This window comes from Mesoplodon bidens (genome assembly GCF_964165515.1).
Source record: "Mesoplodon bidens genome assembly, chromosome: 11".
Classification (NCBI taxonomy): Eukaryota; Metazoa; Chordata; class Mammalia; order Artiodactyla; family Ziphiidae; genus Mesoplodon; species Mesoplodon bidens.
The window spans coordinates 60,604,245-60,631,581 of NC_138167.1; the positions used below are offsets into that span (position 1 = coordinate 60,604,245).

Genomic DNA, 27,337 nt, shown 5'->3' on the forward strand with positions numbered 1-27,337 from the left:
CATGGTGTGTGTTCTCTGTGCAGTGCATCGTGTGAGGAGGGCCCGGCAGCACCGCTGGAGGTGGGCGCAGGTGACCTTCTGGTGTCCTGAGGAGCAGCTGTGCCACCTGTGGTTGCAGACCCTCAGGGAGCTACTGGAGAAGCTGAGTACGTGCGTGGTTTGTATTCGGCACAGCTTCCTGTAACCAAGGTGGATGTGATGAGTCGCTGTGGCTTTTGAACGCTTTACTGATTAGAGGGCCACGTAGTGTGGTGCCCAGAGCCTGGCCCCCAGGGCCCTGGCACCTTCACTTACAGCCGCGAGGCTTGGGGCAGGCCCCTTGGCTCTCTGGGCCTGGGTTTCTTTTCTTGGAAAATGGGGTGATAATGCCTGCACTCAAAGTGAATTGGGGATTAAACCAGGTGCCTGGGGAAGGCATCTCTGTCCCCCTGGGGTGTGTCTGAACATCTGAGCTATGAGTTATTGCTGTGCAGCCAGAATCTGTCTGTCACACTTAACGGTAGGTGTCAACTCATTTTGTATCTGGGACACTGTTTCATGTTGTTTGGGTATAATCTTTTTTTTTTAATTGAAGTATAGTTGATTTACACTGTTGTGTTAATTTCTGCTGTACAGCCAAGTGATTCAGTTATACATATACATATATTCTTTTCCATTATGGTTTATTACAAGATACTGAATAGAGTTCCCCGTGCTCTACAGCAGGACCTTGTTGTTTATCCATCCTGTGTATAGTAGCTCGCCTCTGCTAATCTGTTTGGATATAATCTTAATACACAGTCTTGACAACTCAGTGCAGGCTTCAGCCATAGAAAAGAAAGAGCATGTGTTTAAGTTAGTTTTATATCTTTTAAAATTAATTTGGCATCTAGATAAAAAAAGTGAATTATAATTTGTTTGAAGAAGGTATTTCCCACACAGCAGCTTCAGAGAGACTTCCTGGCTTGGAGAAGCACGTGTTTGGCTTAGCGTCTGGGCGGCGGGACTTGGATTCTGCACTTCGCCGTCCGATTCTGTGGGACGGGGTGGGGTGTTTGGTTCCCCGCCGTCCATCCAGCCAGTGCGTCCTGACCTTTCCTTCCATCTCAGGTCGCGGGCGCTCTGTCCGCTGCTTGTCCGCTGGACCTCTGAGCGAGTCTGGTTGGGAGGTTGCCCCCGTTCCTCCGCCGCCACCTCCCCCTCCTCCTGACCCTCCCTCCTCGTCCTCACCTGCTCCCTCCACTCTGTCCTCCGGTTGTTTTCATGAGCCTTTGAGTCTTTGGATCAGGATGATTCTGGAGGTTCAGACTCCAAGAGGAAGCCCTCTGAACCTGCCCCCCACTGAATAATGGGACTTTTTTCACAGAAAAACCTATACAGTCGTGCATCTGCTATAATCTACTTGTATCTAAAAATATTCTATAGTTCAGTTTTTTCAGCTGCTCTGTCACTTTGTGTTACTACTGGATGTTTGATTGAGGTATAACTAGACACAAAGAAGTTCTCACACACTGAGCGCCCTCGGGTAACCAACACACAGATCGGGAGACAACGCTGCCAGCCCCCTGGAGCCCCAGGGCCCCTGCCGTCGCTCCCCAAAGGTGACGATCACCTGACTTCAAACACCTGGGTTCGCTTTGTACTCGTGTGGTCGGATCACAGCCGACACTCCCATGTCTGGCTCTCTGGCAGCTTGTCGTCACGTGCAGGGCAGGTGGCCCGTCCTCTGGGCTGCGTGGTGTTCCAGGGGATGAGTGTCTGGCCATTTATGCAGCCCTTTTACCCTTGATGGCCACCGTATGGCCTCCTGACGTGGCCGTTGTGAGCAGAGCTGTTCTGAACACTCCCGCACGCGTCTCCTGGTGCACGCGTGGGACTGGACTTGCTGGGCTGGTGGCGTGTTTGAGCCTCAGTGCACGCGGCCACACTGCCTTCCAAACTGGAGGTCCCGGGGCCACGCCCACCAGCAGGGGACCGGAGCTCTGCTGGTCCCACACCTTAACCACACCTTGAAAATTGTAGTTACTCTGGTGGGTGTTAGTAGTCTTGCATTATGGTTTTAATTGGCATTTCCCTGATAGGAATGCATTTCTCAACTTCACTGGCTCTGTTTATGGGCCATTTGGAGATCCTCTTTTGTGAGGTGTCTGTCCAAGTCTTTTACCCATCTTTCTGTTGGGTTGTCTGTCCGTCTAAATGATGTGTAGAAATTCTTTACATATTGTAGATCTGAATCTTTCATTGGATTTTTGAATTACAGATACCGTCTCCCACTGGATGGCTTGTGTTTTCACTCTTCATTCCGTTCTTTTGATGGACATTCTTAATATTTACGTAGCTCTGTTTATCTTTTTTAAAAACTCTGTGGCTAGTTTGTGTCCTATTTAGGACAGCTTTTCTGCTCCAAGGCCACGAAGATGGTTTCTTCTCAAAGCTTTGTTCTACCTCTTGCTTTGAGAGCTACAGTCCCTTTGGAAGTGATGTGTGTATGCAGTGTGAAGTAAGCGGTCAAGGTTCACGTTCCTTAAATATAGATATCTGCTTCACCCCGTGCGATCTATGGGAAAGCTTGTCCTTTCCCCACCGCACTGTGGTGCTGTTATTTTGTTTTTTATTTATTTTTTGCTCATATATAGACATTTAATTGGATTTTGTATTTCACCTTGCATCCAATGACCTTGCTAAATTCATTGATTAATTTTAATAGTTTGATGATTCTTTTTGTCAACTGTGAGTAATGACTATTTTGTTTTTTCCATCTCAGTTCTTATGCCTTTTTCTTTCTTTTTCTTACCCTTTTGCCCTGGTTTGGACCTCCAGTGCAGCAGGGAGGGTCTTAGTCCTGATCTTGGGGAAAACTTTTCAACATCCCCCTGTCGAAAATGATGTTTCTCAGGTTTTTTTTTTTTTTTTGGCCACGCTGCGTGGTATGCGGGGACTGAACCATGTGCCCCCTGCAGTGGGGGCAGAGTCTTAACTACTGGGCCACCAGGGAAACCCCAGGTTTTTTTAAGTAAGTTTTTAAAGTCCAGATTAAGGAAGTTCGTTTCCAATCCTAGTTTTCTGAGAATTTTTAAAAATCATCATTAGATGTGTAATTTGATAAGTGCTTTTTCTGCATCTATTGAGATGATTGTATGATTTTCTTCTTTTTGAGTTAACGTGTTGAAAAACATTGGTTTCTCCTTGTATTTTCTGTCGTGTGGAAGAATTCTTATAATGTCGAGGCTACTTTTCCCCTTAAATATTTGGAAGCATTAAGTGGTGAAACCATCTGGCGTTTTCTTTGTGGGAAGGCTTTTATTAATGGCTCAGTTTCTTTATTAGATATCAGACTATTCAGATTTTCTATTTATTCTGTCACTTTTGGTAAATTGTATTTTTTGAGAAATGTGTCTCTTACATAAAAATGTACAAATTTATTGGCATAAGTTTAATAAATCCTTTCACTTTCCTTGTAATATTTGTAGGTTCTGAAATAATATCCTCTTTCTCATTCCTGATATTGTTAATTTGTGTTTTTTCCCTTTTTCTTTTTATCAGTTTTATTAGGGACTTATCAATTTTATGAATCTTTTCAAAGAATAGACTTCTGGCTTTGATTTTTCTCTATTGTATTGCCTTCAATATTTTATTATGAAGATTTTCAAACACACAGAAAAATTGAAAAAATTGTACCGTAGACATTCATACACCCACCACCTACATTCTGCAGTTGTTAACATTTTGCTGGTTTTGTTTGTCTGTGTCTCTCTACCCATCCATTAGTTAATGGTACGTTAGCTGTGTTTCCAAATAAGTGACAGACATCAGGGCACTTCAGACACTTCAGCACGCGTGTCATTGCCTAGAGGTCAGTATTTGTTTTCAGTTCGGAAGTAGAATTTACATACAATGAAATGGACAAATGGTAAGTGTAAATCAATGAGTTTTGAAGCATACATGTACCCATGTAACCCAGACCCTGTAAGACTTAACATCACCCCAGTTTCCTCGTGACCCTCCCCTGCCAGTCCAGAGACGACCACCAGTCTGATTGTTTCTTTTCGTCATTGTTGCCACATGTTAGTTCTGCCACATAAATGGAATCATGTAAAAGGGGCTGTTTTGTGTAATTCTTCCATCTCTCGGCATCATGCTTTTGGTATTTATTCCTGTTGGTTAAGTGTTACCAGTTTCCGTTGCTGAACGATACTCCTTTGGTCACATTCTGTGTATCCAGCCGTCAGTTGGTGGACACCTGGTGGGTCTCCACATTTTGGCTGCTGTGAATGGTGCTGTGGTGAGCGTTCATGTGTGGGGTTCTGTGTGGACCCAGGGCTTCGATTTTCTTGCTACTTTTACTGATTTGTTGGTTAAATTTGGTTTTAAGTATCAGAATCTACTTGAACCGACCCAAGCAGAACTGTGGAAGTTGCTACAAGAAAATAGGGTGTTTCAGGAGAACTGGATGTCGGCGGTTAGCCGGGCCTCTGGAAGGGACATCCTGCCGTCCTTCCATCTCTCTGTCCATCTACAGATTGAGCGTTCCCTGTGCCTGTCCGTCTGTCTTTCTCTCCCAACGCTCCGTGCTGTGTATCTATTTCTCTCATCTTCTGCAGACTCACTTTCCTTCACATGAAGAAGAATGAGGCTGCTGCTTCCAGGATTTACACCCTGGAGGACTCCTCATCAGGAGAGAGCGTCCTTCTCTGCCAGGATGCTGAATCCCCGGGGCTGCCACCCCCCTGGCCGATGTGCAGAGAGCACCTGCCTGATCTCACAAGCTGTGCTTTTCTCTTTTCAGAGATTAGGAAACTCTTGAGCACCATTCTTTACCTTAAAAATGCTTTTTGTCAGATAGTACTAAGCAGAGCTCTAGACCCACGTGGTTTGATTTTGTTCAGTAACACAGTTCTTCGTTTTGATCGCTGACATTCATTGTGACTTACGCGGTGTTGCTGTTTTGCAGCGTCTAGACCAAAGCACTTACTGGTGTTCATCAATCCGTTTGGAGGTAAAGGACAAGGCAAGCGGATCTATGAGAGGAAAGTGGCGCCGTTGTTCACACTGGCCTCCATCACCACCGAGATCATTGGTAAGGCGCAAAGTCTCTGTAGGAGTAAAGTTGAGAATGACTCAGATATGGTCACTAGGGAAGATTCTTATTGTGTTAAGATTTTTTTTTTTTTTTTTTTTTTTGGCCATGCTTTGCAGCTAGCAGGATTTTAGTTCCCCAACCAGGGGTTGAACCCGGGCCCCAGCAGTGCAAGCGCCGAGTCCTAACCCCTGGACCACCAGGGAATTCCCTGTTTAAGATAATTTTAACAAACTGAAATGTTGGTTTTTTTGGCATACCAGAATGAGAAGAATACAAAGTAAAGAACGTAGACTGCTCTAGCTAAGTATTAGCATATAAAAAGCACTCAGGAAAAACACTAAGGATAAAAGGACAAAGATTATGGACAGAAAATTCTTGCAAGAGATACAAGCAATTAGTAAGGCTTAGAAATCATTTCACCAGTAAGTGGTATTTTTAAGAAACACAATGCAATGCCACGTTTGCGGTACCGAGTTTCAGAGCAAGTTCTAGATGCTGGGAGGGTGTAGGGAGACGGTTTCTCCCTTCAGAGATTTGAGGGTTTTGTGTAAACTTATTAAAGGGCCACTTGGCAGTGTGGGTCAAGAGCCTCAAAAAGGAGGGGGTTTTTATCCAATCTTAAAGTTTTCTAAACTTTCCTGAGAAAACCATCAGCTGTAAACAGAAGGTGAGGTACACAGGTGTCTGTTGCCTCATTTTTATAAAAACAAAACACTGGAAGCCACTTATACCCCCGAACAGGAAGCATAAAGATAAAATTGTGGTGAATCTGAAGGAATAGTATGTAGCTCTTTAAAATGGTCTTTACTAGGAATTTTTAACCATGAAAAAGGGATTGTGATAAGATGTTGGGAAAACAAGGACACAAAATTGTGTACAGTGAATTTCAAGAGAGTTTTTGTTGGGAATTCCCTGGTGGTCCAGTGGCTAAGACTGCGCGCTCCCAATGCAGGGGGGGCCCGGGTTCTATCCCGGTCAGGGAACTAGATCCCACATGCATGCTGCAACTAAAGATCCGCATGCCACAAATGAAGATCCTGCACGCGGCAACGAAGATCCCACGTGCCGCAACTAAGACCTGGTGCACCCAAATAAAAAAATTAATAATTTTTTTGTTTTTAAAAAAGAGAGTTTTTGTTACAGTGAGTGTACAGACTATGGACTAACATTTTCTTTCTTCTACATTTTGGTATATTCTAAAATTTTCCAAGTCCCTTGGATAATAAGGGAAAACTATAAAATAGAAGACGTAATCTCTTCCAAAAAAAGTTATTTGTTGGCAATTAAATGCCAAGAATGTGGGACTTCCCTGGTGGTGCAGTGGTTGAGAATCCGCCTGCCAGTGCAGGGGACACGGGTTCATTTCCTGGTCCGGGAAGATCCCACGTGCCACGGAGCAACTAAGCCCATGCGCCACAACTAATGAGCCTGTGCTCTAGAGCCCGTGAGCCGCAACTACTGAAGCCCGCGCACCTAGAGCCCGTGCTCCACAACGAGAGAAGCCACCACAATGAGAAGCCCATGCACCGCAACGAAGAGTAGCCCCCGCTCGCCGCTACTAGAGAAAGCCTACGCGCAATAACGAAGACCCAACACAGCCAAAAATAAATAAATTAATTAATTTTAAAAAAATGCCAAGAATGAGATGTCCTACCCAGTAGAGTGTATTCTGAGAGGTCCTGTTCCCAAGGTCAGCATCCCTGTCCATGAAAGGAATTTGGGTAAGATCGAAGGAGGGGTTTCTTACAGGAAACCCTCCTGAAGGTTTTATAGGACCTCATTTTAAAAGCATGGTTTACTTGCCTTTCATTTTAAAGAGGATTCACAGACTTGAGTGTAAACTCTATAATGTAATATGTTTTTTTCCCACAGTTACTGAGCATGCTAATCATGCCAAGGAGAGTTTATATGAGCTCAATATAGACAAATATGACGGGTAAGTAAGCGTCTTTCATCTGACTAATAAATAGTCAATTCTCATCAAGTTTTACCCATCTGTCTTCATTTTATTCACTCCCTTTCCTTACACCTTTTTTCCTAGTTGTAGAAGTAAAATAAACCTTCTTCTAGAAAATTAGGAAAGGCAGAAGAGTTCAGTCATGTCCTTCTCCTTGGAAAACCACCCTGTAATAGTTTTGTTTTCCTTTTCAGTCTTACCACCTACCTACAGAAATTTTTTCTGTATCGTTTGAAAGTATGTTATAGACATGATCAGCTTTCGTCCCTAAATATTTGTGTATATTTCCTAAAAGCCAGGATATTCTCTTACAGAACTAAAATGCAGTGATCAAAACCAGGAGATTAGCACTGATACAAAGGCCGTTACCCATTTGCTGTCCTTATCAGACTCTGCCCGCTGTCCCATTACTACCTAAGGCAGAAGAGCCCTGGATCATACATTGCCTTCAGACTCAGTGGGTGTGTGTCTCTAGCCTCCCGTGACCTGGACCAGATCCTCAGCCTTCCTGGTGTGGCTGAATTTTGAGAGAACAGGCCAGTGCCTTTGCAGCATGTCCGTTGGCTTTGGGTCTGTCTGAGGTTTCCTCTTGGTCAGGACCTGCTTGTGCGTTTCTGGCTGCGACAGTGCAGAGTGGGTGCTGTGCTCGTCCCCGCGGGAGGCACCGGCCCCGAGTGTGACTCTGCATCTGTGTTGCGTCTGTACCTGCTGGCATGTCAGCTCCTGGAGAGCCGGCCTCCTCTGCCTTGTGCACAGCTGTCCCTGGCACCTGGCACAGGGCTGGCACACGGCGGGTGCTCCGTGAATGAACAGATGAGGCTGGGGAAAGGTGGTGAGGATCCCCGGAAAGCTTGTACGTAGATGTCCTATAGGCTCGGGTGTTCTGGAAAGATACTTTTGTTTTAATTTATTTATTTTATTTATTTATTTTTGGCTGCATTGGGTCTTTGTTGCTGTGCGCGGGCTTTCTCTAGTTACGGCGAGCAGGGGCTACTCTTCATTGTGGTGTGCGGGGTTCCCATTGCAGTGGCTTCTCTTGTTGCGGAGCATGGGCTCTAGGCACGCGGGCTTCAGTAGTTGTGGCACGCGGGCTCAGTAGTTGTGGCTCTTGGGTCTAGAGCGCAGGCTCAGTAGTTGTGGCACACAGGCTTAGTTGCTCCACGGCATATGGGATCTTCCCGGACCAGGCATCGAACTCGTGTCCCCCGCACTGTCAGGCGGATTCTTAACCATTGCGCCACCAGGGAAGCCCCGGAAAGATACTCTTGAAAGCTGCGTGGAAAGTAGCAATGGGGATTGGACCCAAGGAAGCTAAGCTGCCAGAGGTTATGGGTCTTGGGCAAGAGCTGGCTGGCCAGTGGCAGAGGCAGCAGGGCTGCTCTCCAGGACGTCTGGGGGAGCATCGGCTGGTCCCCGTGACCGAGTCCTCACCAAGTGTCATCCGGCAAGGAGCTGAGCTGAAGCAGGTCTCGGTATGGGGGATGCCAGCTGAGCTGTGGGCCCCCTCCAGCCGGGTCAGCGTGAAGGCTGAGGGGCAGCCAAGGGCTGGACGGCAAGCTTTGTGACCAGGAGCGGCGGCGTCCTGAGTGTCCCTGTGCCCCATCCCAGGGCCCCAAGAAGGCTCTAGGGTCTCATCTGGGCAGCTGTGCTGCTGGGGACCTCAGGCAGTGTGAAGAGGCTCCCCGGCGTGGGGAGGGGTCAGGGAGGCGGATTAGGGTCCCACGGCGGGAGTGGGTCATGAGTGGGGGAGGGGTGGGGGAGCATCGGGGAGGGAAGAAGCCACGTGTCACCTGCCCCCGAGGCCGAGTTCCTGAAGACCTTGTTCAGGGGCTGCAAGGCAGAGGGTAGAAGCCTGCTGAGCTCATGTTTTGTCTGCTTGTTTTTCGTCCACCTAGCCTGCTAGGGAAGGAAGGGGCATCCTCTGCAGCTTGGCCCCAGGCCCTGCCCTTCTCGACCTCTCAGAGCCTGGCCGTGTGGCTACGGCGGGCATCAGGAGCCTCTCCCCGCAGGGCTTGGACGCAGACACGAGGGTCTGAAGAGGTCTGCCGCGGGAGCGGGGAGTGAACCGAGATGGGTGGGGACTCTGCCGGCTGGCGGGGCACGGGCACAGCTGCGGCCTGGGTGGCAGCTCGGAGGCCAGTGCAGGAGGGGCCTGGTGGCGCGGGGCGGGTGCTGAGGGCCTGACCCCTGTGTTCTTCCTGCAGCATCGTCTGTGTGGGCGGAGACGGCATGTTCAGCGAGGTCCTGCACGGCCTGGTGGGCAGGACGCAGAGGGACGCCGGCGTGGACCAGGACCAGCCCCGGGCGGCGCTTGTGCCCAGCCCGCTGAGGATCGGCATCATCCCCGCGGGTACGTGGGCCGGGAGGGGGCACCCTTGGGTTTTCCTTGAGGCTCATCCCTTTATTTCAGGTGTGCTCTTCCCTCCACGCACCTGACACAGGACCGCCGCTGCGTGCGGGAAGGGGTCCTGCCGTCCCCCCAGGACACCTGCTTCCTGCCAGGCGCCGGGAGCACAGTCCTTGCTCTCAGAGGGATGGCCGTTTGGCAGTGGGTGGGATGGGGGAGGCCCAGAGCACAGTGCAGGAGAAGGGGAGCCTGGGGGGCGGGCGGTGTCCTGGAAGAAGTGACGAGTACCCGGGGCCGGGGGCTGCACGTCGGGGCGGGAGGCCTCGGGGTGTGAGCAGGACAGGGACCGGCCGTGCCGTGTCCTGAGGTGGCCAGCTCGGCGTGTTTGGTGTCTCCGGGAAGCACCCAGCTCTTAGGAGAATCACACCGTTAAGCCGGCGGGGTGGGGGCGGGGAGACAGCAGTGCCCAGACTGTGCTTGCACGAAGAAGGGCACATGCCCGCTGCCTCTGCCCTGGGCCGGGTGACACAGCTTCCGGGAGGGCCGCCTCCCAGGTGGGGCCTCGAGGAGGGGGAGGCTGCAGGTGGCTCTGGGGCAGAGGGGCTGGGTGTCAGGAGGCTCCTGGCGCCCGGGATAAACCAGATCTTATGTCTGGAGCTGGCACTCCCTCTGGGTTAAAGTCTTCACCGCACAGAGATAACTGGGGAGTTACGTTGTCCCCAGAGGGGACAGTGAGCTGTTGGAAGCAGACTGAATGTTAAACAAGCGAGAAGTGATGTTTTGGGGACGAAAAAGGATCAGACGTTCCCCTGCCTTTAAGCGGCTGTCTGCTGGTGCCCCGGCCGCCAGCCTGAAACACAGGGGTCCGCAGCCCGCAGACGCCCCGTGCTCCGGCTGTCCGTTCCCTCGGTGGGTCCTTGTGGGTACATTCTGCTGGCCTCCTGTGGGCCGGCCTCACTGGGGGCCTCGCGAAGGAACAAGGCGGGGACGCAGGGAATCCAGGGGAGAGGCAGGTGATTAGCATGAAACGGAGAGAACAGAGCACGGGGGAGCACGGTCCGGACAGGCGCAAGGGTCCTTTCACCTGTGATCCCACTCAGAGGCCTGAAGGGCGGGGGACAGCGCCCTGCATCTGGGGCACAGATGTTCTAGGCCGGAGGAGCAGCCCAGGCGATGACCCCGAGGCAAGAACAGGCTTGGCTGTGGGTGGTGCCGACGTGAGCAGGGTGAGTGAGAGGCAGAGTGGGGGTGGGAGCTGCGGGGGGGCAGGTGGTGAGGTGGCCCCGTGGAGGATGCTGAGCTGAGTACCTTCTTTAAAAATCTAATTTTTCAGCAAAGTAACCCCTGAAACCTACTAGAAACTCGGTTCACTTTACCCTATTTGTTGCCCTAAGGACTTGGGTGACAGTGAATGCGTGTGCCCCAGCCCAGGGCAGCCCCCACTGAGCCCCCTGCTTTTTTCTGTAGAGTTCAGGTGCCTGTAGGTTCTGCGCCATCTCACACCCTCAGTGGAAGTGTTTGCAGTTAGTTCCTAGTGAATGAACTCTGAAAAGTGGGCCACGTCCAGCCCAGACCTCTAGAGCCGGTGGTTTGCCCCAGGTGCGGCCAGGACTGACTGTCTGACCAGCGGCCTTCAGCCTGTCCCTGTCATGCCCACTGCTCCCACACAAGGTGCCTCTCAAGCAGCTTCTATGACAAGATGCTGTCGTTGAGAAGGGTCATCAAAAAGGGCCGATCTTTGTTGTGGCTGTAAAAAGGATGATGCAGCAGGTCAGAAGTGCTGGGGTTTTTTCCCTACTAGAGACAGATCCCTTTATGAGACTTTCAACTTGATTCTAACATGTTTAATAGAGCAGTTAGATTCTAGATAGGCCCAGAAATAAAGAGGGACTTTAAAGGTCAAAAGGACATGGTGCAAAGTGCAGACCACTCGTTTCTTCATTTTTATTTGAGATCACTGCTGAATTTCTACTGATTAAAAGATTGCTGAGTATACAAGTTATATCTGATAAAATGCAGGGGAGGGGACTTCCCTGGTGGCGCAGTGGTTAAGAGTCTGCCTGCCAATGCAGGGAACTCAGGTTCGAGCCCCGTTCCGGGAAGATCCCACATGCCGCGGAGCAACTAAGCCCATGTGCCACAACTACTGAGCCTGTGCTTTAGAGCCCGCGAGCCACAACTTCTGAGCCCATGCACCACAACTACTGAAGCCCACATGCCTAGAGCCTGTGCTCCGCAACAAGAGAAGCCACGGCAATGAGAAGCCCGTGCACTGCAACGAAGAGTAGCCCCCGCTCGCCACAACTAGAGAAAGCCCGCGCGCAGCAGCAAGGACCCAAGGCGGCCAAAAATAAAAATAAAATAATTAATTAATTACTTTAAAAATGCAGGGGATGTTGGATGTCTGATCAGTTTTTGTTCTAAAGGATGGTTTGTGAAGAAAGTAAACAGTACAGTAGGCACGTAAGGGGAGCAAGCGGGCTCTGGAAATTCTGGGAAGTTCTAGGGATATGAAGGTGTGCTTCAAGTTAATTTCATGGCTCTTTTGTAGTTTATTTCGTCAGAAGTGTTTATACCCGTTATTTAGGTACCCTCAGTTAGAAAAATAAGGGTGTGGAAGATAGTCTGAAACCATGTAGTTTTCCTTAAATACTGTTAATTCCATTTTAAGAATTAGTCACTCCTGTAATCTTAAATGTTCATTTAAACCGTTTTACTTTTCGGCTCATTTTTGGAATGAGATGTCATTCAAGTCTTCAGGTTAAGATTAACAAAAAAGAAAAATATACATATTAAAAATATATGAATCTGAATGTGTTTATATAAATTTCCGACCATAAGAAGGCATAGGTTAGCTTAGATTATATAGTTAAGAGGCTTCTGCTCTGATCTCCAACTGGACCAGATTCTGTTGCTCTAAGAGATGACAAACACTGCCTGCGATCCAGCGCGTCTATTTAGAACCAGGGACTTTCAGGCTCCACTTAGGCTGAGGGCCTTATAGAATGTTTGGGGCCTAAGGGCACAGCATCTGGATCCTGCCTGCGGCCAGAGCTTGTGTACCTGTTAACAGGATGGTTATTCCCTGATGGGCCTCAACCTGTGTTGGTTGTGTGTCTGAGGCAACATTTATGGTGCAATTCTGGATACCGTCAGGGTTTATTCTTGGGAAATCTAGACTAGGGTTTTCGGCTATTCAGCAGACGTGTTAAAATTCAGATTGCTCAGCCCCAACCCAAACCTACTGAGTCAGGATCTTGGGGCGGGGCAGGGGGCGCTCAGGAGTCTGTTATAAATAAACACCCAGGAGATTTTCTGCCCACTCAGGTGGAGAACAGAGACGTTGCTGATGACCCAGTTAGAACCAGGACAGACCGAGGGAGGACCCATAGCATCACTGCCGTGCCGTCGGGATCCAGGCGCTAGCTGGGTGCTCTGAGGTCACCTCCACTTTATAGACTGGGGTGTGGGCAGGAGGAGTCAGAGCCCCGGCCGAGCCCATGGGGTTCAGAGCAGGTCCCGCTGGCCCCTCACGTCTGTCAGCCAGCAGCTGCTGCGCCCTCATGACCCAGGGGTGGGCTGAGGCTCCGGGTCTCTCGCTGCGCACAGGTCTGCGGTGCTTTTTCCGTGACCTCCACGAGCTGTTGTTGCTTTGCATGCACTTTCCCACTGCAGAGTCCCTTTGGTCTTGTGGTCTGGAGCCCCAGGGCTGCTGCCCGCTGTTGTGGCAGCAAGGAGTGGGGACACCGTGCAGGGCGCTGAGCCTTGTGCCCTGGCGCCCCGCCGCCACCGCTGCAGGGGCTTCCTGGGGGCCCTGCCGCCCAGACGGGCTCAGGAGGGGTCTCTGAACTCTGTGAGGAGCTGCTTGATGGTAGTCAAGGCCAATCTCAGTATTCTTGATGAACCAACCTCAGTGACTAGTTTTGTAGGCAAACGGAGTTTATTCCTTCTTAGTTACTCCAGGGCTGTGGAAGAAGCGGCAGAGCTTACCACTCATCCTCTTGCAGACACGCTGGGATCTTAAGTGACTGCAGTGACATTAAGGCCCTTTCCCCCTTTTAGGGTCGACAGACTGTGTGTGTTACTCAACGGTTGGCACGAACGACGCGGAGACCTCGGCTCTGCACATCGTCGTGGGTAGGTGCCTCTCTCAGTGCCGCACTTGGCTTGCTTCGTCCCAGGTCCCCGGGCACACGCGGGTGTCGGCCTGCCTCGCCGTGCGGGTGCCCGTCCGTCCACCCGCAGGGCCCTGGCTGCTACCCTTCCCTGCCACTTCCCATCCCATCCAGCGGGGTGACCTTCAGAAATAGAAGCGCTGCTCTGCTCAGAACCCTCTGGTGCCCTCCCCAGACCAGTGGGCGTGCCTGGCGCCTGTGCCCCGCTGGTTCTCCATGGCGTCCCCTGCGCTGGCCAGGTGCTCCTCTGCCCTGACACGTCCACCCCCTCATCTGGAGCCCTGCTGTCAGCCCTCATCCCTGCTCGGGACTCGGCCCCTTGTCGCCCTGTGGGGACAGGCCTCCCCAGTCACACCCCCTCCCTCCCTGCTCCTCTAGAAAGCGCATCCCCCGGGGTAGGAAGCCCCACGCTGCTTGTAATGCTGCTCAGAGCTGTCCAGGAGCCTTCAGGGCACACGTGTGGCTCCCTCTGCCCGTCCTTGTCCCTGATGGCAGTTCTACTCACGTCCCATCCAAAGTCACAGAACGGCTGTGTTTACAGATGGTACGTGTGTGATTTTACATTTGAGAATGCCAGGCGCCTTTTCCACCTTCCTTTCAATTAGTGGCGTTTAGCAAGCTTCACGGTCACATTGTTTTCCCCTCCTTACGGAACAGCTTTCCAAGCCCACTTTGGAAATTTGAGTCAAATTTAGTCACTTGAGTCGAGAGCAGGAGGCTGGGCACCCCTGGAGAACAGACCACGGCCTCGACTGCCTTCTGCCTATCTCACGCTTTAATTCATGGCTCCGTCACGGCCGCCGGGCGCAGTTTCCACCCTGGCTTCTCTCCGCAGGGGACTCGCTGTCCATGGACGTGTCCTCTGTGCATCACAACAGCACGCTGCTGCGGTACTCGGTGTCCCTGCTGGGCTACGGCTTCTACGGGGACATCATCAAGGACAGTGAGAAGAAGCGGTGGATGGGTCTCGTCAGATATGACTTTTCAGGTAACTCAGAGTAACACGCCGGGAGCTTCCACACACGGCCTCCGCCTCGCTCAAGGTGGGGCCTCGTTCACAGATGGAAACCAAGGGCCGAGAGTCTGACGGGTCCCGGGTGCCCGGAGAACCGCTGCCGTCGGTCACGGGCCAGTTCTCACATCTGCTCAGAGCTGGAACGGAGAGGAATGGAGGTCGATCCCAGATCATACAAACAAGTGATGGTCTGCACTTCCAGGTCACGTGCAGCACCACCCTTTCAGCCTTCAAATGCTTTTAAACGCAGAAAAAAAGTTTGAAAGGATGTAGGATTCAAAGTTTGACACTTGTTGCTGAGATGAATTCCTTGGCTGTATTTATTTATTTATTTGCAGGGACTTATAGTACTATTTTATTTTATTTTTTAACATCTTTATTGGAATATAATTGCTTTACACTGTTGTGTTAGTTTCCACTGTATGACAAAGTGAGTCAGCCATATGTATACATATATCCCCATATCTCCTCCCTCTTGCGTCTCCCTCCCACCCTCCCTATCCCACCCCTCAGGGTGGTCACAAAGCACCAAGCTGATCTCCCTGTGCTATGCGGCTGCTTCCCACTAGCTATCTATTTTACGTTTGGTAGTGTATATATGTCCATGCCACTCTCTCACTTCGTCCCAGCTTACCCTTCCCCCTCCCCATGTCCTCAAGTCCATTCTCTACGTCTGAGTCTTTATTCCTGTCCTGCCCCTAGGTTCTTCAGGACGTTTTTTTTTTTTTTTAAGATTCCATATATATGTGTTAGCATACGGTATTTGTTTTTCTCTTTGTGACTTAACTTCACTCCGTGTGACAGACTCTAGGTCCATCCACCTCACTACAAATAACTCAATTTCGTTTCTTTTTATGGCTGAGTAATATTCCATTGTCCATATGTGCCACATCTTCTTTATCCATTCATCTGTCGATGGACACTTAGGTTGCTTCTATGTCCTGGCTATCGTAACTAGTGCTGCAATGAACATTGGGGTACATGACTCTTTTTGAATTATGGTTTTCTCAGGGTATATGCCCAGTAGTGCGATTGCTGGGTCGTATGGTAGTTCTATTTTTAGTGTTTTAAGGAACCTCCATACTGTTCTCCATAGTGGCTGTATCAATTTACATTCCCACCAACAGTACAAGAGGGTTCCCTTTTCTCCACACCCTCTCCAGCATTAATTGTTTGTAGATTTTTTTGATGATGGCTTGACTGTATTTAATGAGTGTCATTTCTCTGGTCACTGCCCTTTATAGGTTACTTTTGGGTAAATTTACAGGCACACCTTTGGAGATATTTAGGGTTCAGTTCCAGACCACCTTAAGAAAGCAAATATCAAAACAAAGCAAGTCACATGAATTTTTCGCATTCCCAGTGCATATAAAAGTTATGTTTAGGCTATACTGTAGTCTGTTAAGTGTGCAATAGCATTATGTCTAAAAAAAGATACATACCTTAATTTAAAAATCCTTCATGGTTAAAAAGTGCTCCCCATCACCTGTGCCTTCAGTAAGTCGTAATCTTTGTGCTGGGTCTTGCCTCGAGGCGGACGGCTGCTGACGGATCAGGGTCGGGAGTGCTGAGGGCTGTGGGGGGCCACCATGTTGCCTTAAAATACGACAGCAGTGAAGTCTGCTGCATCAGTTGACTCTTCCTTTCAGGAACGATTGCTCTGTAGCCTGCAGTGAAATTTGATAGCACTTTCCCCACAGTAGAACTTCTTTCAAAAGTGGAGTCCTCTCAGACCCTGCCGCTGCTTTATCAGCTAAGTTTACGTCATATTCTACATCCTTTGCTGTCATTTTGACAATCTCCACGGTGTCTTCACCAGGAGTAGATTCCATCTCAAGAAGCTGCTCTCTTTGCTCATCCATAAGAAGCAACTCCTCATCCATTAACGTTTTATCATGAGATGCAGCAGTACGGTCCCATCTTCAGGCTCCACTTCTTTTTTTTTTTAATAAATTTATTTATTTATTTTATTTTTGGCTGCGTTGGGTCTTTGTTGCTGTGTGCGGGCTTTCTCTAGTTGCCGCGAGCGGGGGCTACTCTTCATTGTGGTGCTCTGGCTTCTCATTGCGGTGGCTTCTCTTGTTACAGAGCTCAGGCTCTAGGTGTGCGGGCTTCAGTAGTTGTGGCACACGGGCTCAGTAGTTGTGGCTCGCGGGCTCCAGAGTGCAGGCTCAGTAGTTGTGGCACACAGGCTTAGTTGCTCCGTGGCATGTGGGATCTTCCCGGACCAGGGCTTGAACCCGTGACCCCTGCATTGGCAGACGGATTCTTAACCACTGTGCCACCAGGGAAGTCCCAGGCTCCACTTCTGATTCTAGTTCTCTTGCTGTTTCCACCACATCTGCAGTGACTTCCTCCACTGAGGTCTGAACCCCTCCAAGTCATCCAGGAGGGTTGGAATCAACTTCTTCCAAACTCCTGTTAATGTTGACATTTTGACCTCTTCCCATGAATCATCCCAGATGTTCTTAATGGCATCTGGATGGTGAAGGTTTTTGGTTTACTTCGCCCAGATCCATGAGAGAAATTACTGTCTGTGGCAACTATAGCCTTACAAAATGTATTTCTTAAGGAGTAAGACTTGAAAGTTGAAATGGGGACTTCCCTGGTAGTGCAGCTGCCTGGCTTCACAGCTTCAAAGGACAGGCTGACTCTTCTGTTGGTGGTGGCTTTAAGTTGAAGCCGGTGCTCATTTACCATCTGAAAATCCTGGGGCCCTAAGAATTATGCTAAATCCACTCTGCCTGTGCTCTGTAAATGGAACAACAAAGCCTGTTTATAAACACATCTATTTACAACATGATTAACTATTTTAAGCCCACTGTTGAGACGTACTGCTCAGAAAAAAAGATTTTTCAAAATGTTACTGCTCAGTGACAATGCACGTGGTCACCCGAGAGCTCTGAGGGAGATGGACGAGATTCATGTTGTTTTCATGCCTGACAACACAGCGTTCATTCTGCAGCCCATGGGTCAAGGAGTCATTTCAACTTTCTTTTCTTTTTTTAAAAAATTAATTCATTGATTTATTTTTGGTGTGTTGGGTCTTCGTTGCTATGTGCAGGCTTTCTCTACTCTTCATTGCTGTGTGTGCCCTTCTCACTCTCCTCTCTAGCTGGGAAAGTCCTAGATGGCATCTTCTTCCAGTAGAAGTCTGTTTCCTCTGCACGGAAAACCTGTTGTTTAGTGGAGCCACCTTCGTGAATGATCTTAGCTAGGTCTTCTGGCCCGCTGGCTGCAGCTTCTACAGCGGCACTTGCTGCTTCCCCTGGCACTTCGATGTTGGGAGGTGGCTTCTTTCCTTCAACCTCGTGAACCAGCCTCTGCTCGCTTCACACTCTTCTTCTGCAGCCCCCTCACCTCGCTCAGCCTGGGCATGCTGGGGGTGCAGGCAGCTCGATGGACAGCATGCCACAGTTTGCCAGAGGGGCCGGCCACGGTCTGGTGGCAGTGCTGCCTGGTCTTTGTCCTGAGTTCCTCCAAGACACCAAAGTTGTGGATGACGGGGTCAAGCCTGGGGGTGCGCTGGGGGCTTCACAGGGTGGAACCTGCGGGCCATGTCGTCGAGGCCACGACGAGGGGTCACTGGTGGCCAAGACGTCCCTTTTGCCAGTGTAGAAGGCAGCCCTGGTGGCCGGGAGCCTGCAATCCTCTGTGATGGTGGCGGCAGCTCAGCCTGAAGTGGGAGGGGGCCATGTCCTCCTGCAGTCGCTCTGTCCCCGGGCAGGTGCCCCGCGCCCACGCTTTGCAGACGCTGACGGCACGGCCTCCTGTGCAGGCAGTGGTGCATGTGGGTGTGTCTCTCCGTCTCGCTCTGTTCTCAGGTTTGAAGACCTTCCTCTCCCATCACTGCTACGAAGGGACAGTGTCCTTCCTGCCAGCACAGCACACGGTGGGCTCCCCGAGGGACAGGAAACCCTGCCGGGCGGGGTAAGCACATCCCTTACGTGTGTTTCTGCTCAAACGATGAGATAGAAGCAGGACTGGCTGGGGTTTGCTCCGGCTGTGAAGTGAGTGGGCAGTACTTGGCAATGTGGACGGGGGGTGCTGGTCCCTCCTGACCAGTGGTCAGGGTCCCACGCACCCTGAGGGGGTCCCGCCATGTCCCCCATGCTGGGTCCTGGGTCACGGGGTGGCCCAGGGTCAGGTCTGGTTCCCGTCGTCCACCCAGCAGAGGGCTCACACCACACTGTCTGCTCTGGTGCAGGGGTCCGCTGTCCCCCACCGCTGGGTATGTGAGAAATGATGAAGACGAGCCCCTTTATGGACAGCTCTGTGCGCGCCCTCGGGGCGCCCGTGGAGCTGGCTGGACGGGCCCCCTGTCCCCCCATTGGGTGGTCAGGAGAGGCCGGTCCAGACCCCGGGCCAGCAGTGGGGGCCCCTCTGCGAGCCACGCTGCCTCGTCACCCTGTGTGTCCCCACCGTGCTCAACAGCGTGTGCCCGGGTTAACCTGGAACGAGTGTCAGGTTGGTCACCTGTACCCACGGCCCGACAGCCCACATCTCGTCCCTGCTCCTCAGTCTGAGGACGCGGAGAGGCTGAGGGGTTTCGATGGACTCGGGGGTTTTCCTTCCTCCTTTAAGTCATTCAGACGTGGGCCCTTACTTCCCCTGGTCCTCTCCTCCTTTAAGTGAAGAATTTGAGACCATAAAATCAGTTAGAGGCACGACCTCTCCACCTCAGTTGCTGATGAGCTCATTCCACCAGCAAAAGCCCCTGGCCCGTTCGACGGCCTGCATCCAGCGGTGCCCAGGACCGCAAACATCTTTCAGACCAGCGACCAAGTCCCGCGACAGCTGCTCTAAGCCATTTACTTGCTCATTACTGACTGGACCAAGTCACCACTGTGTTACCTGTTTTGTGAAAGGGAACAAAGTCTCAGGCCGGGGATCCACGCTGGGACCTGCACCTTGTCCTTTGCTCCGTCCGCTGCCACCCCGGCATCGGGGCCAAGCTCAGCCCGCCCCCCAGAGCCAACAGAAGGGCCTCATGGGATGCTGTTTGCTTTTTGTAATGTTTATCAATTTTCAAAACGGATATGCTGTCTGTGTAATTTTTAAGAGTGGATCTGATTCTGAGAACTCAAATTAATATGCAAACCAAATATTTTTAAGCGAAGTCTCTGAAATTGCACTTCCTATTGTATGCAAAGAATTGAAATGCTTTTGCAGTCTGTAGGTTACAGGCAAGGGGGGCGTGTTCTTGTCCTCCAGGTGCTTTGTCTGCAGGCAGAGCAAGCAGCAGCTGGCGGAGGAGCGGAAAAGGTCGCTGTACGGCTTGGAGAGCGCCGGTAACGTGGCTGGGCTGGCTCGGCCGGGGCTGAACCTGTACTCCGGGGCCTCGGGTCTCGCCCCTCCCCCCCCTTCTCTGCAGGGGCACCTGCTTCCACTTCAGCTCCAGGCAGAGTGCGTGGTTGCCTTTGCCAGACTCTGGGGAAAAGAGGGGATTTTGTGGAAGGGCCCATCTTGCCACGTCCCTCTGAACTACTGTTGTGGCGCCAGCCAGGCGCCTGTCCCTAGAATGGTCCGGAATGGGGGTCAGCAAGTGGCCTTTTCGAGGGCTTAGAGGAAAGGAGTGGCCTCAGCAGTGCTCCAGAAACTATTCGTGGACGCTGAAATTTGAGTTTCACGTCATTTTCACATGTCACAAGATACTTTGCTTCTTTTGATTTATTTTTCAACCATTTAAAAATGTAAAACCCATTCTTAGCTCGCAGGCCACACCCAGTCAGGTAGGTGGTGGGCCAGATTTGGCGACCCCTGCTCTAGATCATGGTCCCAAGTCCCAGGCGAGGGCCCGAGAAACAGCTCTGCCGCTTGGGAGGTGACCGCCGGGCACAGCGGTGGGCGCGGTTTTCTTTGTGTTGATGCTGAGAAGCGATCGCATGGTGCGTTTGTAGAGACGACCCCTCCCGGTCATCTCAGGACGCCCGCCTGCCCGGCTTGGATTTAATGGATTTAACGTAGCATCTGCGATGCTTCTTCCTGCTTCAGAGGAGGTGGAAGAGTGGAAGGTCGTCTGCGGGCAGTTCCTGGCCATCAACGCCACCAACATGTCCTGTGCTTGTCCCCGGAGCCCCCAGGGGCTCTCCCCGGCCGCCCACCTGGGAGACGGGTCTTCCGACCTCATCCTCATCCGGAAGTGCTCCCGGTTCAACTTCCTGAGGTTTCTCGTCAGGCACACCAACCAGGGCGACCAGGTAAGGGCACCGCTGCTTCCATATGGCCTGTGTCGGCGGCCGCTTCTACCTGGGCGACCCCGATCTGTATGTTGTAGGATCGGCTGTGAATTCAAGGGGAAGAAGGACAGATTTTTGTTTGCATTTCACCCATTTTAAAGTCTTAGTCATAGTTACTCCTTGTAAAATCTCATTTAAAAATATAAAGTCTTTGAGCAGAGAAACTAGGAGGCATGAATGTTTCTCTTCCTATTTAAAAACAGAACGAAGTGATGCAGTGCAACCTTCTGTTGCCCTTGCTGGTCACTTACAACAAAATCTTTCAGCTCCCGGAAAGGGGTTCTATTGAGACTCTTCCAACAAACCTTTCCTTAGTCACTGGCACCCTTGTAGTGACACGGGGCCGGGGAGGGCGAGTCTAACAATACCCAGACAGTTGCAACTTCTGATCAGTCTATGATTTTAGTAAAGTTTGTGGCTGTGAAATTTTTTTAAGATCTGGGCCAACAGTGGTTTTTTTTTTTTTTTTTTTTTAATTTATTTTTTGTTTTATTTTATTTTTGGCTGTGTTGGGTCTTTGTTGCTGCACACGGGCTTTCTCTAGTTGCAGGGAGCGGGGGCTACTCTTCGTTGCGGTGTGCGGGCTTCTCATGGCGGTGGCTTCTCTTGTTGCAGAGCATGGGCTCTAGGCACGCAGGCTCAGTAGTTGTGGCACTCGGGCTTAGTTGCTCCGCGGCATGTGGGATCTTCCCGGACCAGGGCTCGAACCCGTGTCCCCTGCATTGGCAGGCAGATTCTTAACCACTGCGCCACCAGGGAAGCCCAAAACAGTGTTTTTATGTGGCTCTTAAAATACTGCTTGTTAAAAAGGTAAATAACCGTACACGTCGCTGCTCAGGAGCCGCGGAGTTCTTTACTCCGCGTCATTCATTGTGGATGGGACCGGGTCGTGAGAGTCGCGGTGACCTCTTCTCTTGTCCCCAAGCTGCGGGGCGAGGGGCTGCCGGGAGGCCCCGACGGCTGTCCCGCTCCCAGCGCAGCACCGCTGAGAGCACGTTTCCGTCCTGCTGTCTCTTGGTAGTTTGACTTCACTTTCGTCGAAGTCTATCGCGTCAAGAAGTTCCAGTTTGTGTCGAAGCCTGCGGAGGACGAGGACGGCAGCGTCCGGGGCCGTGGGAAGCAGCGACTGGGGCAGCTGTGTAGCGACCGCCCCCCGTGCTGCTGCGCTGTCTCCAGCAGCGCCTGGAACTGCGATGGGGAGGTTCTGAGCAGCCCTGCCATCGAGGTCAGGTGAGCGAAGGTGGCCTTGGGGCTCTGTGGGCCTGGCACCCTCACAGCCTAAAGCATAAGAGTGCATCATAGAGGCACGTGTGTTTCCCCGGGTGAAATCCCCAGGGAGATGCCGTGACCTCAGGTTTGGAAAGATGCTGAGGGGTCGGTCTTTTCACAGGTTTTGAAGCCCCTCAGTTTTATTTTTCTGCTCCACATCCTGCACTGCCAGCACTGGCATTCCCTCTCCTGTCTCTTCACTAGTTAAACAAACTAACAAAGTGCCTCTGTGGGCACTTTCCAAGTCCTGGATCCACTGACCACCCGGAGGTGCTCCGGCCCCAAGGAGCCCAGCCCGCGGCCGTGCTGTGGTCCAGGCACCAGGCCCGCCCCTCCGGCTCTGAACCTATTGGGCCTGCTGTGTTTGGACCTGGGAATCTGCAGTCTGATCATATGTATTTATTACATCGCCAGATGAAATAGGAGTGCCAAGAACGTGGTTTTTTGCCCCATTGAAAGACACAGTAAAGGGAACTGTTTTTTAGAAAAAGGCTATTGATTGAGGTGTGTGTGTAACAGTTACAGGAGACTGAGGGAGAACTGTAAAGTTCTAGAAGGATTCTGTCCTGTGACCAATGGCTTTAGGATCTTGGTTGACCTTAAGGAATCCAAACTGGACTCTCGCTGGCGATAGCAGAGTGGGCGTTACACGAGCAAGGCAGTCAGGAGCGAGCCTGTAGGCCCCCGCCCCCGCCACGTGGAAGGATGGGTGGCGGGCGCGCCCTTCCATGTTTCAGGATGCTGTGTATTATCCCCGTTTATAATCCCCACTTTAAATGGCTTCTCAGCCAACCAGCTGCTGGTCCCAGCTAGGTCTCCTGCCCGTTAGCGTGCAAGCCAAAGCCGCGGGCAGGGGCAGGCTCTCCAGCCTCCCCCAGTCCCAGTCTGCATGCTCCCTGCTCTTGCGACCAGGATGCGGCCAGTGTGGCAGGGACCGCCCTGCTCACATCTCAGGACAAGAGGTGGCTCCAAGGTCACAGGCGAACCCGCCCTGCCTGCCAGTCATGCGTGCAGAGGTTCGGCTCCTGTAGACTCATTTCACAAGTTAAGGAAACGGAATTATTTTTAATGCCGGATTATGAATTGCTGAAAGTTAAAAAAGGCATTCTTTTGTGAAATATATCCTACACATCTTGATAAAGATTTGCTGCCTTGAACAGCGAGTCACTTACTTATGGGGTCTTTGGGACTAACCATCTCTCAGGAGGCTGTGACGTCACTCATCAAGTGGGATGGCGGCACTGCCAGTGGGACCCAAGGGCCCACGCTGACCTCCGGGCCCCGCTCGTGTGCTGCGGCTCTGTGTGGAAGGCGGGCGCTCGGGCTGGCGTGGCGACACTTGTCTTCCGTGACTGCACATTTCCTGCGTCTCCTACTCGCTCAGGCTTGCCCTTCAGGGGACCCTCCCCATGGCCCCGTCAGCTCAGTCTTCATAAGGAGACCGAGGCAGGGAGAGAGACGGCCTGTGGGTTTGTTACTCTGCTCGCGGGTGGGGCGCTGGAATTACAACCGGGCCTACGGGGTCCCGGATCTCCACTTGGCCATCAGCTGCCCTTTGCAAAATAGGTCTCTCAGGAGTGTCAGGAGGTCGCTGTGCGCCCCTGGCCTGTTGCTGCCAGCTGGGACCAGAGACTGCCACGGTGAGACCCACCGTCCTGGTGCATGAGGCCCACCTCCGCCCTCCACCAGCTGGGGGGGCCGAGAGTCAGGGGACGCGCAGGGTCTAAGTGTGGCCCTTTGTCTCTGCAGGGTCCACTGCCAGCTGGTCCGGCTCTTTGCACGAGGAATCGAAGAGAACTCGAAGCAGGAGTCACACCGCTGAGACGCCGTCTCGCATCACCAGCCTTCTTGCTGTGCTTGGGAAGTGGGAACAGCATTTAAGAAAATTACTACAGACCAATTATGTTGATACGCATTCAAACTTAGAAATTTATTTTTGATAGTTAAATCTTGATTTTAGAAAAAATACCTTTTGTCAACAATTTTGTGGACATATTTGGCATTTTCAGTTCTATGTGAGTCTTTGGGTTGCATTTCACGTAACTTATCCTCAGCGAGTGGCGCTTGTTGATTTGGGAGTGCTTGGCTTCTTAGATTTCAACCATGCTGACGGCGCAGATGTTAAAACGGCCCACTTGTGGCTCTGTCGCAATAACTGTAGGGACAACGCGACATGAATGCTTTCCGTCGAGGTCACGCCACCAGGACACGAGTGTACCTACAGGGTCACCGATCTGCTTGGCAAGACTTACCCTGTAGTAGCTTGTGATCAAGTTGTGGAAAGTAGTTGGTTCTCTTTGCCTTTGTAGTACCTGCATCTTAACTTGCGATTAAGGCATTATTACTGGACCCTTTCTGTCCCGTGCGACTGCAATGCAATATCATAGCCCTGCTCGAAGCGACACTTCCAGAGTAGCCCATTCTAGTGAGTGAGAAGAACACTCCAAGTAACGATGCTGTAGCTTGAAAAGTCACAGTGGTGTTTCTAGACAATCCAGCTGGGAGCGAGAACAAGTCAGGAGCTCTGGAAACGGGCAGCTTGCAAAGCCCTCACAAGGGTTTTAACTCTTTTAAATTTGGAATCCCTGAGCTTTCTATCTGCACAGCAGGGATGCCATAGCTGGGCTTTGTGGGGAGACAGAAAGCAGCCGGTGAGACTTTCCTGCGCGGACTGTGTGAACTCCAGACCGAGCTCCCCACCCCCAGGGGAGGGTCCCATGCTCCGGGCTCCCTTGGGCGCAGCCCCGAGTCTGTACCACGTCGTCCAGGTTTGTTCCTTTCTTATCTTCACACTTATTTCTATATATTTATTTTAAGTTCTGGCCTTTAAACCAGAAGAGGATAAACGGTGTCCTCACTGTCAGTGTTTTCGTTTGTTTCTGCTCAAGTGCTGGGGCCTCCCCGGGCCCAGGGGCGCCCCTCGCCTGGGCCTTGTTTTGTTTGTGTCCGTGCTTCAGCGTGTGGAAGACGCATCTAAAACAGCTTTAGTTGAAACGTGCGAGGATGCAGCCTCACCTTGGATTTGTGAAGAGGGAGTCTGACTGTTACGAGGGGCAGTGTGAGCAGCCGCCGCCTGTCACGCGGGGTCCGGGCAGCCGCTTTAGCATCTAACAGACATCGTTTACTTTTGGAATTCCTTTGCAGCGATTCCTATTTGGAAGTACACCTGAAATGCCGTTTCACCATTCAGTCCCTCCCAGGGCAGGTGAAAGGGCAGCCTCAACAGTGGTTATTTAGGAGACCATGTTATTAAGTGATTGTGCAAGTTGAATGATTTGATAACTGGCGGGTGAGTGAAAAGTCTGGGGATGAGAAAGAAAGAGATGCTGCCGTCTTGTTGATGTTTGCCCTTGGTGGGGAGAAAACCAAAGGTGCACGAGCTCTGCGCGGGGGACCGTGGGCACCGTGGACGTGCCGTGGAATTGATTGCGCTGCTTCACCAGGGTCCCCGAGAGGGTCTCCAGTCTTTATCGTCCCTGGGAAATGTTTCCAATCACTGGCCTGCCCTGAAATGCACTGCCAATTGTAGAAAAACCATCCAGGCCAGAGGGTAGGCATTCTACGTTCAGGAAGAAAGCCCACCACACCACGTGGTTCCTGCGTGCCTTGGTGACATTCACCGACTGCTTGCTGACATTCAAAATCACAGACCTTGGAGCTGCCCCTGGAGGTTGTGTGGCTGTCCAAGGACCGCCCCGCCCCACCCCGGGAGCTGTGGATGACCCCGTCACGGGGCCGGAGTACCTTTCAGACATTGCGGCCTGTGAGGACCCTGAGCGGAGCGACCCCAGCGCCTACACTGCAGGATTTTAAGAAAAAATCAGAACTGATGGGTGGACAGTGAAAACCTGGGGTCGCTGAGCAGCGTTAGTCTAGGTCAGTAACCTCCTGTGTGGCCTGTTGGTGCAGCAGTCAGGCCCGGACCTTCCTCCTGGCCATCCTGATGCCGAGCGAGGGCGGCGCGTGCCTGCCCCTGGGCGGGCGGCTGACTCTGTCCTTACTGCAGTCCCGTGTAACTGGGCGGTGTGGGCAGAAAATGGCTTAATTTCCTTTCTAGTCTTGCTGGCTTCAAGATTAGAAAATGGTGAAATTTGCTCTGATATGTTTGAGAAGACAAATAAAGTTGTTACTTTGGGCAGGACGTAGCTTCTTTTTTTCTCTTACGAGTTTCCTGTTGTTTTTCAATGTAGAGTATTTTTTGTGAAAACACGTACAACTTAAAGAACAAGAGTAAAATGAACAATGGGGTACCTACCACCCATGCCAAGAAATTGAACTTCACCCCCAAGCTCCGTGTGCCCTTGTGGACTGAGCCTCCCCTGCCTCCACCGAAGAGGTAACTACTGCTTCAAAATTTGAGGGTATCATTTCCTTGCTTTACCCATGAGAGGGGATCAGAATGTGGCACCCCCAAATGTGCCACTTTGGCATAAGGACTGTTCTGAGCGGAAGACAGTTAAGAAGTGGCAGATGCCAAAAAGAGCTCTCTGCCCTCCCCCGTCTGCCTGAAAGGACCTATCTTCCTCTTTGTGAGGGTGTGTGTGCCCCCTCTTCTCTCCTGGGCCCCCTTTGTCCCTGGAGACAGAGTTAGCACTGAGGTGGTGCTACGCAAACAAACCTTAATAAAACAACGCTTCTCCTCCGTTAGCTTCTCCATATAAAATTTGCCAATACATTAACTTTACCCTAGAAGCCCAAACTCCCTTTCCTTTGTCACTTCTTGTCAAATTTATTGCCCTTTATTAAAATCCATATAAGGCCCTGGGTCTGACCACCTCTTTGGGTCTCCACTGCTTTTCTACAAAGGCCTGGAGGCACATAAAAAAATCAAATATTAGCATTAGATAAAAATTGTATGCTGTTCCTTCTAATTTGCCTTTGGTCAGTTTAATTCACAGACCCCGATATGTAAACCTAAGAGGGTAGAAGAGAGGTGGTTTTATTTTTTCTTCCCCTGTTTATATTCTGAGACAGCATAGTTTTTCAGGTTTTGCTCTTTATATAAAGGCATCATACTGTGTCATTTTCTGTAGCCTGTTTCGTTCTGTGGGTATTAAGAAGACGTTTTCATCATGAAACTGAATTTTCCAGTCTATGAACGTTGCATAGATTTCCCGTTATGTAAGTCCTCATTCGCATCTTTCAATACAGGTTAATAATTTTTCCATATGTCTCTTAATTTTGTTTAGATTTGTTCTTAAAAACCTCCTATTTTGAGGCTGTTATCCTTTAAAAGTTTTGTTTTTATGTAGAAATGTAGTGGCTTTTTATGTATC

General features: G+C 51.0%; 1 protein-coding gene across 6 annotated transcripts in view; it reads left to right on the plus strand.

Moving 5' to 3' along the window:
- Positions 1 to 27,337, plus strand: part of CERK (ceramide kinase) — a 52,321-nt gene that overhangs the window by 24,563 nt on the left and 421 nt on the right. For 2 of the 6 annotated variants that reach the window (XM_081249873.1, XM_081249875.1), the window contains exons 3-13: positions 24 to 146; positions 4,931 to 5,056; positions 6,932 to 6,995; positions 9,221 to 9,366; positions 13,426 to 13,500; positions 14,374 to 14,526; positions 18,378 to 18,483; positions 19,768 to 19,844; positions 20,479 to 20,753; positions 21,814 to 22,022; positions 23,811 to 26,202. In XM_081249873.1, the coding sequence (XP_081105999.1) occupies positions 24 to 146; positions 4,931 to 5,056; positions 6,932 to 6,995; positions 9,221 to 9,366; positions 13,426 to 13,500; positions 14,374 to 14,526; positions 18,378 to 18,483; positions 19,768 to 19,844; positions 20,479 to 20,753; positions 21,814 to 22,022; positions 23,811 to 23,883 (1,427 nt within the window). In that variant the 3' untranslated portion in view covers positions 23,884 to 26,202. Of the gene's footprint in view, positions 1 to 23; positions 147 to 4,930; positions 5,057 to 6,931; positions 6,996 to 9,220; positions 9,367 to 13,425; positions 13,501 to 14,373; positions 14,527 to 18,377; positions 18,484 to 19,767; positions 19,845 to 20,478; positions 20,754 to 21,813; positions 22,023 to 23,810; positions 26,203 to 26,251; positions 27,209 to 27,337 lie in introns of those variants that run through there. The other 4 variants (XR_014017115.1, XR_014017113.1, XR_014017114.1 and 1 more) reach the window with 4 other exon arrangements.